Source organism: Ambystoma mexicanum, chromosome 1p (genome assembly GCF_040938575.1).
Source record: "Ambystoma mexicanum isolate Mex_15411 chromosome 1p, UKY_AmexF1_1, whole genome shotgun sequence".
Classification (NCBI taxonomy): domain Eukaryota; kingdom Metazoa; phylum Chordata; class Amphibia; order Caudata; family Ambystomatidae; genus Ambystoma; species Ambystoma mexicanum.
The window spans coordinates 1,338,878,531-1,338,893,064 of NC_090921.1; the positions used below are offsets into that span (position 1 = coordinate 1,338,878,531).

Below are 14,534 nucleotides of genomic sequence, written 5' to 3' on the forward strand. Positions count from 1 at the left end.
GTGACGGAGCAAACTCAGCGAAGGACTAAGAGTTGCTCTGATCATTTGGAAAGAGTGCACGAGGCACCCGCAAGTCCACTGGAGTATATATTTTATTATGCATTCAATATTGCCAAGTGATCATAGAAATCAATTCAGCTTTCAATATTTTGCGCCTATTTATTGGTCGCCCGAATTACACCAATCCAGTGAGTTTCACGCCATATGCCGCCTGATATGGGGTCGGCAATGGAACGGGTAAAAATAATACTAACTTAACATTTGTAATGTGCAAAAGCATCGAGAACTTTCAAAACGGAGCAATGGAAAACAAACCATCTGTCTCTCGGGTCTACACTGACCATTTTTGCCAGAGCGCAGCTCCGTCTTGTCCCTTCCCTGTGCACTGCATTAACGATCAATGGAAAGCTTGCATGCATCACGCACAGGCCCCATTGCCAGGGAAGGAAGTGGTCCGGAACAAGACGCAGCTGTGCTGCGGCAAAAACGGTCTTGCAGGAGGGCTGGTCCATGTAGACCCGAGAGACAGATGTTTTGATTTCCTTTGTTCCATTTTGAAGGTTCCCTATGCTTTTTGACCAATATAAATTTATAAACAGTATTACAGTTGGTTTATTAGAAAAATCTCTGGCAAACCACAATATAATTGGGAATTTGCTGCATCAGCGTGTGTGTAGTAACCGTGTCTGCTGTGAGGCCTGGTGACGAGGGGGGGGGTTTCTTGGCCACAACAGGAAGCACGTATTTTGTTAAGAGTGACTGTTTGCAAACGTGACCTCATCGCCTGCAACCTGCGAGAATTGGTACTGCCTGAACCCCCACCCTAATGAGAAAAGAAGGCGCATTCCATCCCTGGCAGACACAGGAAAATGACAAGGGGCCAGGGTGCCCCGATGTGGAGTTGGAGTCGGGCATGGACACGCAGAGCTGGGCTTGCAATGGGGACTTCCATATCCCTGCATTAATGCGGGGACCTAGCATGGAAGGATAGTGGGTCTGGCAGGTGTTCCACTTGTGTAGAGCCAAAGGGAATGCCCTGAGAACCCGCACAAACACATCTGGAAATGCCCCCCAGGCACAACAGGAGGTGCAGGCGATGTGCATATTTGTGAGCACACAACCCAACAGCCAGTATGCCCCTGCCTGGATATAGAAGCATATCGGTGCACATTCTAGATCAAGTGTTCCGTCTCTGTCCTGAAGGGGAATCCGATACAGTACACGTTCCATCTACCTAACAATGGGATCAAAAAGGGAGTACTTTAAGTTGTGCTGCAATAGCAAACCTTATGGGATACCCAATCTCTTTATAAGGGAAAAGGAGCAGGGCAATGGCCACAATCCATTTTTGCTGACCCACAGAGCGTTCTGCATGCTTCCATTATTGGTCACAGTCGCTGCATGAGGACCAGTATATATTTGGATTACTCGCTCTTAAAGATTTAGGTAGGTCCCCACATGAATAATGGAATCACACACGGAATAATGTACCCTTACAAAGCACCAGACGTACAGCATCCCAACTCTGTCGATTGGTTAGAAACATAGCATGGGGTGAGCTACACAAAACTTTATTGAAATCAGATAAGACATTTGACCAGCACATCGAACATGTGCCAAGTTACCACACCCAATTTCAGCCTGGACCGAGTTCATTTTAATGCCAGCTTGACAGTGTTACACTGCTAATGCCCATTCCTTAGCATGCAGGCTTGAGTATGGGCAGGGCTGCCATTGCTGACAGTTGTGTTCCAGTTTGCCAACAAGTATACACTGCATGTATGAGCACGGTTTGCGGGGTTCCACTTTCATGGAGAATGTTTGGATGCTGCTGTGACTGAAGTCCCCTTTGTGCCTCATAGGGTTGGAGGGAAGCTTTCCAAAGATACACAGGCGAATGGCACGAGCATTTGCAAGGAGAACACTGAACCCCATCCACGCCAGTGCTTGAGAGGGTGGGGGGGGCAGCGTGCCAGTGGCTGCAGTCAGTCGTGTAGAATAGGGACAGGTTCACGGTTACAGCGTGCCTGGCAACAGCAGCGCCGTCACAGTCTTCATGTGTAAAAGTGCCTTTAAGCGCGCTGCTCCCATATCCACGACGGCGTTCAGCCCCATGCCTGGGATTTACAGTAATGAAGGACAAGTTTCCCATCGCTGCCAAAACACTGAAAAGAGGGAGAGAAGAGTGAGTGACAATAAAAGAAGGGGAAAACCACGTAGGATCCGAGGCAGTCAAACAGAGGGTGGGAGATAGAGAGTGAGAGAAACAAAGAGGGGGGTTATTTGTGCAATATTCGAAAAGCACTAGAACAAAACTTCATGCAGGAAGCCTCCAACGTTAGTACTTACGCGATGTTCAGTTCCCTTGTATGCAATTTTCAACTTTTACAAAACAGAGTGCAAAATTAAAAAGTGAAAAACAGGCCAAAATCATCTATGATCTGTGCTTTAATTCAGTTTAGGAAAGAAAAAAAATATGCATCCTGCCTGCAAGTTACTTTTTGCAGACAGGGTTTCCAATGGACGCCTATTGACTCTGCTTGCTTTAAGCAGGTGTTGAAAACAGACGCATTCCATGGGAATCCATTCCTTTTACGTCTGCGTGAAAGACTTACGCAGGCGTGAAACTCTCACGCAGGCGTAAAGAAAAAAACGTGCTCTATCTGTAGGGGGAGGAGGCATGCAGTGGAAAAGCTAATTCTGTTTCAGCTTACTCTGTCTCCTAACGCCATGGAGTGTAAAGGTAGGCATTAATGGCTAACGCCATGCGTTTACAACTTACTTTTGCACTCCCAGGTTTGTAAAATGATCCATACAAAAAAAGGAGAGAGAGAGAGATGCAAAGGCGATGAAGGTGAAAGAAAACGCCAAGGAGAGAAAGAATAAGCTACAATCAGAATGGGGAAAACAAACAAGAGAATTAACTATTGCAAAAGGCATAGCAAAACACGAGTTTTGCTATGCCTTTTGCAATAGTTCAAAACACAAACACTATAGAATGGCATGCAGACTTACAAAATAGCAGGAAGACAAGTTACACGCAACGGACGAGTTAATGACTGCCATCATTCAGGAGAAAAATAACAAAGGTGTCCTAATTGGACTTAACAACCCCCTTCCCCCCCACACATAACTCATAGCCGTCTTCGTCTGTACCAGTCAATCTGCTCCCAGTCAGCATATCAACCACTTAAGATCTGAAAACTCATTTAACGCAGAAAGTCAATTATCAACCTTTGAGCAAAGTCCCTGAAAACGATGCCTACTAGGCGAGTAAGAGCCAGTCCTTGCGGCACTCAACGGATGAAAGTTGGGCAGCTACAAGTAGTTGTATGACTTGGTGCGCCTTTGTGCGTGTGAGATTTGGTTCCTGGGGCATGCTAAAAAGGCATGCCCTGTGCCTCAATGAGCAGTGTGCTTGTGAGACGTCAACATCATTAGCTAGCATAGGGGACAGCAAGGTTTCCAGACATATACGTGGGAGAGCAAGTAGAGCATTTGGACCGAGGGCTGCGGAATATTGAGAAAAAAAAGACAAAAAAGGGAAGAGCTTGGTGTTGATCCTCTCACTGAAGGTGCTGATTCTAACAGCCACAGGGGTCTCACTGGAACAGCACAGAGTGGGTGGAAACACGTTGCGTGCAGATGAACTAAATAACTAACCACTCTTAACCCAGCAAGGACAGATCTTTCTGTAGGTGCAGTGGGCATAACAGTTGGACCTGCGCTTGGTCCCAGATTGTCAAAAGGATGTAATCACCTGGGTACAGTTTTGGCCCACCACAGGCACAGTGACAACTTGCAGCAGAACATTTATCCTATCTTGCCACCCACCCCTTGTCGCCTTGCACCAGTAGATCATCTCTAATACAGGATTCTTTATTTTGTCGTTGATACAAAGACAACGGAAGCGGTTGGAGCAGAAACAAAACTGAGTTTTATTAATGGTTCTGTGAAAAAGTCGACGCTCAAACCTAACTTCTTTTTGATGGAACATGTCGGGCAAGATTTTCATTTCAATGATACATCTTACTGACCTGTGTCAACCCCAGAACATTTTGCTTGGACGACGTAACTTTTTTGCATTGTTCCCGGGTGAAGGGGAATCTTTTTCCCCCTCTCACCTAGTCTTTACTCTTTTTATGGGTGACCTTTTTATGTCTCTCCATGGTTGAAGTTATGGTTTCCTACAACTTTTGGGCTTAGTCTGTGTTGCTCCTATGGCCTCTCCAGTAATTTCTCTTTCATATACTCGGGTGAACTACAGTTCCCAAGTAGTAAAGAGGGATTTTAATCCCCCTTTACATTTCATATAGTGACCCAAAGCACCCCACCTTATGTGGAGTGCTGGAGGCATACAATGTATCCCCTTTCTTACCAAGAAACAATTGGTTTACAATTGCGAGTTTTACATGAATGGCTGGTGGCAGTGGTTTTACCTTTATGACTTTTAGTCTTTATTACTCGCAGGCTATTAATTCTGCCTCAGTAATACACAGAAGGACGACCATTTTTCTAAAATGGTGGACTCCTTTTTTGCCATTTCTTATGTGCTTGCTGTTTCTGAGGTCTTCCACTGCCAATCTAGATGGGAACAAACTCGGTGGCTATTTTGTCTTCGATGGGAATCCTGCGGATTCCCCGCCCAGGCTCCATAGTGTCTTGAAAGGCAGGAAGCGAGAGAGGAGTCCAAAACTCTGCAACCCTTAGTCTTCCACCTTGCCTGAAAGGGAACAACTCCAAGTGGGCAGCTGGCCGTCCTGATTGGACAGCCAGACCGCCCCTTTGTGTAAAATGCGTGGAGAGAATGCAGAGGTTGTGCTTTAGTTCCTGATAAAATCTCCAAACCTGGAAGCTGCTGACAAATCGACCACTGGAACCAAAACCGAAGAGGATGATGAAGGAAACGCGGCTGAGACAATTTCCATTGACCAGAGAGCCTGCTGTGTAACTGGAGCCAGCTGTAGCACTTCCTTCCAATCGACCTGGGGACTCCCAAAACGACGACCCTGATCCCAAGCCTGATGAGACCCACTAGACACAAGAAGACCTGCATGTTGAGCCATCCCACGTCATGCTGCAATCTTGCGGGCTGCAATACCCCAACACCCTGGGAACTCGAGCCATTGTGCAGTGCACAGTCTTCCAAATTCCGGATCGAGCTGAAACTTTGTGGGCATCCCGCTGGACCTCTAGAGACGGGAATCAAGTCCAAAAAGTCCCCTCAGAGTGCTGGACCTTGCAAACGACGAGAATATGACCAGCGATATTCTGTCTTCTGTGCTCCTGAAAAGAGCGCCAAATCCACAGAGCCACATCCAGCCGTGAGGAAAATCTTGCTTAGAGCCTTCTTCCGTGATCCCTGCTGCAAAAGTCCTTCAAAGTCCTGTCTTCCATCTTCTAGACAAAATAATTAATTGACCAGGTTTTTGGCTGCATATCCTGAAGTCGTCCTGCTGCAACACTCCTGTGCTGAGGTACTGTGTTGGCTGGGGTATTTACTTACCTTCAGTCTCAGTCTTTTTTGATTCAGGTGTGCTACTCCAGGGGTGTCTTCTCTGAAGTCCCTGAACCCTAACTAACGTTCAAAGTGAACAACTTACTTGTTTGCCAAGTCTTCCTCAGGAACTCAGACTGCCTGCAACTGAGCCCTACCTCACCCTGCCTACTGCTGGCTCCTAGACCACTTGGGTCCCTCTTCTGCCTCAGAGAACTCATTTACTAGATAATTTAAACAGTCTGCCTTGAAAAGTAGAAAAAGTGTTGAAACGTGAACTGGTAACTTTAAACTCTCAGCGTGAATAGTTACAAAAAGATATGACTTACCTTAGATATGTTCTGCCATTCTGAACAATATAAATAGGATTTACTTACCTCGAATAAGCAGTGAGCCTTCTCAAATAAGCATTCTGAAAGTCTTACTTTCCTTAGAAACTGTCTCGCCATTAGAAGGTTAACTTACTCACCTGTGAATTGGGTTCCCCTCTGCCCAAAAGTAATGCTGCTGGTTTCACTTTACTATTCCAGTTCGGATAATTTTATGAGTGTCCCCAATTGGGTCTTGCATCCCCTGACTTGCTGTTAGCATGTCCAGAATAAGTCTGCCTAGGTGCTGGTAGCTCCTTACAAAAGCATATAGGTTTTACTTACCTTGTGAATAACTGTGCTATCCTAAAATAAGTTAGAGTTATTACTTCTATTAGTCTGTGAACTGAAAAGCAACTGTAATTGAATATTACACCCTGAATTCCAACTCCCCTAGAATAACTTATCCTGAATCAGAGTTATACGTTTTTACTGTTCCTAGAATAAGTGTTCCACTATTCTGAAAAGTATATTGTGCAATTGACTAACTATGTGATTTCTAGCTGAGCATCATGGCACAACTGCTACGGTCTGGTACCCTGTATTACTATAAGTAATCCAAAAGTAACTATTGGTTTTGACTTCCCTAAAACTACTGTTAGGTGTTCCAAATTAGGTTATATGCTTTGCTCTTTGCACCTTCAAGCATAGCGTTGTGTTAATATAATTGTGGTTATATATAATGTGATAGTACTTATTCCCCCTCTCCCCCAAGATTTATCTGGGCCTGCTTGTATTTAAATAAACCATTTATTTTTTACAATACATGTTTCAGTGTTTCTTTGGACCATTTGTATTACCATTTCTTTGTACTGATTCTACAGCCCCCTCTCCCTCCTAAAATAATCCTGGCTGCTCCGTCTACGCTACCACAAATTCAGGTGATACAGCCTTATACTAAGAGTGGTTTTAAAAAAGCCCTTAGTTGGACTTCAGAAAAACTGCCCTAACAGAACATCCCAAGGCCTCTCAAAGACACTAGAGTTTTGGGCTCTCTGCAATGAGGGGGGAGACAGATTACACCACATTGGACTGTACAGGGAATTAGGAAGTTGGATACTAATAGGTTAAAATAAGGGAAAAGATAGAGGTATGGCTACAGCAATCCTTAGATGAATAATAAAGGGAACATTGTGACTCACTTAGGGGCAGCTAGAAACATACCCTAAGGGGACGGTGGAGAAATGGGTCTGACTGACTCTGGGACATGAAACCCCACCACCTTTGCAAGTTGTTCCATGCCTGGGACCAACCATTTTGGTAAGGATAACAGGGGTCTGCTGCAGCGTTCTCCTAATACCTCTAAGCCAAGGCTCTTCAGAAAAGCATGCCCATTACCTGTTTTGATTAGTTAGAAGGCAAGGGTACAATGTACCAGGGTTTAACCACTTCTATCAAGTCATCATAATGATACAAATTGGTTGATAAAGGCAAGATTAAAGTCCACATGGCACGTGAACAGGCAACCCAACAGTCTTCACCTTTTCAGGTCCATCAGACTCAGTAGGCTCAGAGATGGATATGGTAGCCGGGGACATCAAGGAATCATCTATGATTCAAATCATGACTATGACTGTAAATGTTCAACGTGTTGAAGTCGAAGGGGCATACGTCCTTCCTCCATGACCAAAATTGTACATCAATTTGAGATGTGCATTAGTGTAGATTTTTGCTGGCACAAATGTCTCCGGCAAGGCCCTTTCTTAAGATGTTTAACGTCTCTTTGTGAGGACTTACTGGCGTGGCCACCACAATACGCTCCCTTTAAAAAAACATAGGCATTTGCACAAAGAGATTTAATTTTGGGAGACACACATCTTTGGGACCCAAGCTAAGACAGTAATCTGCACCCAACATAGGCGTGCATCTACACACCTTAACAGTGCACAGGTAGAAGGTGTGACAAAGAAAAGGCAGGGAGATTCTTCCAACTGCCTGCAGGTTTCATAAAGACCGCTGGCAATTCAAGAGTGTTGTCTGGGGACTCCGTCTGTAGGGCCAAAAAAACACCCATACTTAAAACATGGTGCTGGTATCACTCTGAAAACACTCTACAGTCCCAATAGATGTCTACTTGCCCCATAGAGAGCAACAGCCCATCTAAAAGGGGATATTAAAGAGATTGCCAAATTGCTATATGTTTGCAACTCTGGGATCTCCTTCGTGTAACCTTAACTGATGTGATCTACGGTAAAGCCCACAGGATAGGGACAATTTCAAAGGTTATGATCTAATTCTACCCTGGATTGACAAAAGGGTGAAACCTATTCTCTTAATTAAAAGGGGCTACTGGTAGGACTGAATTCAACTGGGTAGTTTTCCATTTTATTTCACCCACAGGAGAATATGCAGCTGCTTCAGCCATTTGTCAATTATTGTTTAATAAAATAAAATTCATTGATTGGTTCTCATTTCATGAAGGATATCCCTTATCTGAGGTCTACCAGTTTCTGCGACTCCCAACGGTACAATCGCTTTCATCAGAACCATGCTTATCTTTGTTTTCTTGACTGACTGGATCGGAAGGTCTTAGTTCACTCGATGTTGTAAGAATTTTCAATATGTATCTGCAGAGGAAACAAAATCATTTTGACTTATGTCTATTTGCTGCTTAGTGACAGGTGCTGCAAGACAAATGTTAATAGACTTGCACTTGGCATGCTAAGACAATACCTTATTATTGGTGTACATACTGCCATGGATTACAAAGGTATGTCAGTCATTTTGTGTTTCTCTTCTCTGTTTAAAACAAACATTACTGGAAGATACTCCAAGTAATGCAGCGGACTACTTAAGATCCTCAGGGTAGTAGAACGCCTATCGTGCAGTTAACAAACAACCTGCTGGTTATTTATTTCATTGCTTACCAGTGTGTTAACAGTTGATGAGTGTCTTATCTCAGTCTACACTGCCCGCTGTGGCTGCGTAGAAAATGCTTTTGTAAACAATGCAAATGCGTTGTCAACTCAACTTCACTAGTGTGTCAGGTGCACGACTACGTCATTGATGCCTCCCTTGAGTCCATCTTTAGTTTTTACTTTCTACGTGTATGCGTCATCGGATTCCCCAGAGTTGAAAACATAGCAATAGGGCAATCTCTTTTTTATCCCTTCATCTTCTTCTTAATATTTATATAGCGCCAAAGCCTGCAGGCATCTGGGCACACATCAACACAAGAGATGTCGAAGACGGGACAACAAATATAGCTATAAAAAAAAGAAAGGCTTTTCTGCAGATAAAGGCAGAGGAGCCAAGAAAAGCAGTCAGAAAAGAAAATATGATTCAAATAAGAATGTTTTCTGTTTCCGAAGAGGGAGGTAGCGTTCTTCCAATCGCCACACTGTGGAGAGTGTGAAACCAAAGGGTATCTCACCTGCTAGTCCTCGGGGACTTGTCATTGAGGTGACCAGGACACAGCTATCGCTTTTGGATCCAGTGCGGGAGGATCACCTGGGTGAGGGGTCTTCAGGGAGTGGGGGTGAGATAGCCGATGGTGAGATGCGGTATTCCACCCTCTTTTGTTCATCTACCCCATCCTATTTTTTAGGAATTTCCAAAGTCCCAACCCCCCCATTTTAACACAAACACTGGGCCGAGGAAGAGGGTGATAGAGTAGTAACCAGACTAACACTCTCACATCGTACTGGACATGTCCCGTTAATTGGGTCAGGCAAAGTCAGGCACTTTACCCTAAGGGTATACACCTGATACCAATTAGCTTTCCTCACACAAATAAAAGGCAACATCTAAAGACACACTGAGTAAAGCGGAACACGAGAACGAGCAGAACTTCCAGGACGAAGGCACACCTACTGGAGCAGAGCAACGGATCAAGGGACGAGAGCAGCGGGCCGAAAACCCCAAGGCTTCCCCACTGGATGTTGTTGCCTCAGACAGACTGCGAAAGACATGTGGAGAAGGCCAGATCCCACAAGTGAAGATTGCACTGTGTTTCAAGGACGCCAGCCACCGTCACGGGTGAATGGCAGAGTTGGGGAGGCGAGGTCAAGCCTGTGATACTAACCTGGACTCAAAAACCGGAAAACGCTAAAAACAAGAAAGAAGCACATACAGCCAGTGAGTTGGCAAGCGACCTCAGAGACCGGTGTGTGTTAAAATGAATGAAGTAGCAACATCATATCACAAGTGAAGGCTGAACGCGTGTGGACGAGACGCGAAGAAAGGCAGACCTGTGAATGAACTTTAAAGTAAAATGCAGCTGCAAGATCCGCAATACCAAGTAACGGAGTAGTCCGGTCGGTGCTCCAGATAAGATTTTGAGGTGGGAGTATTTTACTCCCTGTTTTTAAACTTTGAGAGTAAATGTGATTTTAAGAGAGTAAAAGGACTTTTCTCCTTTGCAAGAGAGTAAAATGTATGTGACATCCAGCCGACGAATGCACAAACTGTGTGGAAATCATTACCGTACGGCAGCTTTCTGCATTGTGACAGAATACATGCTTCATTATTTCTCCAAGGTCTGGCCATTTGATCTCTTGTATATATTTAAATATTGAAATCACAAAAACCTAGCCAATTACATAATAAAGCAAACATGAATTGTATTGTGTGTTTTGAGGTTCGAGAGTTGAAAGTCCTCATTTGCTGAAGCTATTACTACCCAACGGTATGCCAATGTTATGAATCAACAGTGCAGAGAGGCAAGAAATCCATGTTAAATTCTATATCTAATCTAACGTTCAAACGGTTATTTATATAGCGTTTTTGGCAAAGCACTGTACATAGAACATATTTATCACAATTATCATCAAACCAAAGTCGGTACTCCTTTATCGACCTCGAAAGGATGAAAGGCTGAGTTGGAATTGCCGGGATATGAACCTGCAACCTACAGATCACGCACAGATTGCAGCAATGAGTGCTCAACCGGATGAGCTATCTTATTGGCTAACATTCTTCAGGGGTCGGTTAATTGAGTATCGACTGAGGTATAATAATCACAGTACTAGATCTTGGACGAACCATGTATGAAGCACTACATGAAGTTAAATACCTACATGGATTACCACAGGGACAGGTTTTGCTGAGTTTCTATTTCAACTATCAATGTAACTTTCAGCGCTTGCACTTCATGGAGAGTCAGGTTTTGGGTGTTTTAATTGTAATCTTGAAGGTTTGAGAGGCTAGAACACCTGTGATTGGTGTAATGACAATCACTCACCCTTGAGCAAAGACTCTGCTTCCACTGACCATTTATGGCAATGTCCCCATTGACTGCAAGGTTGAATGGATGTAAACTAGACTGTGCATAGTCATCATTTTACACACTGTTTTTATAATTAGAGTGTAAATTAAATTATCAGTGTAAAAATCATCTGCCTTCGCATGATTGTGCACACAGCACCAGAACTCTGAAAAATACAATTGTGCAATACTGGATTGCTTTCACTGGAGAAAAAAATACAATAATTTGTTACAAAATCTTAATTCTAAATTGCAACTTAGTTTTCTATCTTATTAATTATACAATCCTAAAATTCTAGGAAATATGTACAGTGCTTCTGAAGCTGAATGGAAAGAAACCATTCCTTTTATCACAGTGTGCAGTTTCTTTTTTTGAAAGGCTTCAGAGAACTACATTCTGTTTCAGAAGTGGCTTGCAATTACATCCATGTAGATAAAAATCAAAAGAAGCCTTCTGGTTTCAGTCAAGCAACCTGACCTTTGCACTGCCCTCTGCTCTAAACCTGCGTGTAAATGTACACAGGAAAATAATAATGCTGTCGTATTTTCAAGACTTTCATGCGTAAAAAGGCCGGGTACGCACCTTATCTGGGGGCCTGAGTCCGGTGAAAGGAAGTATCCCATTCAGAAGTTTCTGTGAAAGGTGCATTGTCTGAAGCAAAAGGGCGAACAAACAACAAGAGGGGAAGTAAATAGTGAACGTTGAGTCAAAGTGGTCCAGCTGTGGTCTGTAACGAAAGCCACGCACATTCGAAAGACTGCGACATCTGAAAGTGCTCCGAGCCCGATTGAGGGAGACCCGTTAAGCTTGGGGAAGGAAGCTCCCTTGAAACTTTGTCTGAACTGTATTGTGAGAGGTCTGAACCAGGCAGAGGGGGACCTTTGTGAACGTTTTGGTTGAAATGTTATTTTGAAAGTCAGAGAAAGGAGCTTTAAACGTGGAAGGCCAGGCGGGCCTCGATCCACGGTTTTGAACTGTGTACTGTGTTGGAAGCCGAGCCACAGTGCGTCATACTGCCTACAAGGATCGTCTTACCCAATGAGGCCTAACGGGGGGAGGAGAGCTGGTTCAGCCACATTATCATTTTAACAATGACTTTTCCTTTTGCATACATCTTCTCCTTTTTACACTTTTTGTACAAGAGATAGGGCAGGCATTAGGTTTTTGTTAGCATATGCCATTTTGATTTGACAATTCCAGTAGGAATTGTTTATCGTTTGATGGTTGAGGCTATTCCCATCTTAGTAATAGGGCAGAATAGGAGTTTCTACAACCCCAACATTTTCAATAAAGGTTTTACAAATTGTATCTACTGTGCCAGTGTCAATACTTGTGATACCATGCCTTCCCGACAGGAGGGAATCCCATGCTTGGGCTGTAAGAACTGGGAAAGAGCGACCAAAACCTCATGTTATCTTATGCTTTGGCACTTGCAGAAACCCATAGGCACTAAAGTGAAGTGGCCTAGAGGGAATGTATGGTTTCAAAACGCTCTTTGAGATTGATGGGCACATTTACATTTATACAGCATTGAGCCAAAGAGAGCCTTCAATCTTACTCTGGCAGACACTGCTAGCCAGTGGAGTTTCCTTCTTGCAGCTGAAACATGCTTGGTTCTGGGAATGTCACAGACAATACGAACTGCCTCATTTTGCAACACTTGAGTCTACCCAGACAGCCTTTATTTGCTCCAATCAGCAGGGTGTTGCAGTAGTCAAGACGCGGCATTATAATGGCCCTAACCAATGTTTCTCAGTTTTTAGGTGACAAGAGTTTTTTGGTGTGTCTTAGTACTCTCATATGATGGTGTGAGTTGGCAATTACCCCATACACCTGGGCTTCTGATGCCAGAGATGCTTCCAGATGTATCCCTAAGGTCTTGACCTTGTTTAGGATTTCTATGTGGCATCCTTCGATGTTCATGCACTTATGTTCTGGGCCTAGTTTAGCTCTAGCTTGGCGGGACCCAAAGATCATCAATTTCGGTCTTATTGTTGTTTAGACACATCCAGCTATTAGACATCGTTTTTTTTTATTGTAGCGTAGGTGTGTTCGAGTCTAGCTGAGTCAGTCCTGAGTCATCTGCGTAGTTTGTAAAAAGAGTTCCTGCAGATGTTAAGAGGTCACACAAGGGTCTGATATTGTCATGAGCGCTACTCCCGAGGAGCCAAGACTGGCCCAGCGTCCCCGGAAGCAGGCTCATCATCCACACCCCCGGTTCCAGCAGACCCCTACAGGGGCCCTTTGGACCATGTCCTGGCGCCTCTGGCGCCAGGCTCATAAGAAACCACAGTCCCGGCGCCATGGGTGCCGGGCTCATATTCTTAAAGTGTGCAGTAGTGATTGGGTGGACTTACCTGTGGCAGACCATGCTGCATACTCACCTAGAACAATCCAAGCTGGGTGAAGTCCCAGCCACTGGCTGGGAGGGACCAATCCTCTGTTACAGGAACTCTTTTCTTACCTGGGTGAGGCTGGAGGAAGAATACGCACCAAAGCACTTCTCCACTATTTAAACCACGCCCGATAGAATTCACGTGCTTCGCGTTATTCTGCAACAGCAGCAGGACGCTCACCGAGTCAGCTCCTGCATTCCAGGTCCAGACACCCCCTCAGCTTCTCGAGCAGCAACCTGTGGATGAAGAAAAGGCACAGGAACATCTACTCACCAGAATTCAGCCACAAGAGTCCAGTCTCCGACAACCTGCAAATAAAGACATAAGGTTAGAAAACGGGCAACACGCTCACTCGCAGCTGCGCTCGCTTACCTTATCCATCCGTGATCACACCGGAGTTCACCGCGGCCTTCGCTTCGGCAGCATCCCAGCACCTGGAAGACAAAAGACATTGTTAGTGGTGTCCGAGCCGAAGGGTTTGCAACTCAGTTATACTTACGCGCTTCTTCACGCGCAGCAGCGGCAGCATTGCCCTCAGCATTTCGGCACCTGAAAGGAAGGAAAAGACATTATCAGAGGCGCCCATTTGGAACGGCCACAATTCAGTTATACTTACGTGCCACCGCACATGCAACAGCATCGCCCACAGCATCTCGGCACCTGACAGACAGAAAAGGACATTATAAAAGGGTGCTCCTTCAGAAGCGGCCTCAGATCTTCTATACTCACGAGCCTCTTCTTGCACAGCAGTGGTGGTGTCGCCAACAGCTCCTCGGCACCTGAAGGACTATTACAAGCCACAAAAGGACACTGAGCCTAAACACTGAAATCATCCAGTGACGTAACTGGATTCCACGCGCCCCTGCACCAGAAGCAGGATGGAGAGCTCGGCTTTACTAAACCAAAGGTGAGAGTTCGTGGAGACCAGTCGAGAACCAAGAAGTGGGAAAAGCAGAAGATTGGTGGGAGAACTTATCCAACCAGCTTGTAATTACCCCTTTTTCTTCCACCTGCAGAAAACCCACCTTACAAGCCAGACAGTCAATATTCGGAGGTCCTGCCCAGAG

General features: G+C 44.8%; 1 protein-coding gene across 2 annotated transcripts in view; it reads right to left on the reverse strand.

Annotated features, from left to right (window-relative positions):
• Positions 1-1,555: 1,555 nt before the first annotated feature.
• The window catches only part of ATG12 (autophagy related 12), a 183,380-nt gene continuing 170,401 nt past the window's right edge, over positions 1,556-14,534 (reverse strand). For both annotated transcript variants that reach the window (XM_069607008.1, XM_069607009.1), the window contains one exon: positions 1,556-2,165. In XM_069607008.1, coding sequence (XP_069463109.1) covers positions 2,106-2,165 — 60 coding nt within the window. In that variant the 3' untranslated portion in view covers positions 1,556-2,105. The remainder of the gene's footprint in view (positions 2,166-14,534) is intronic.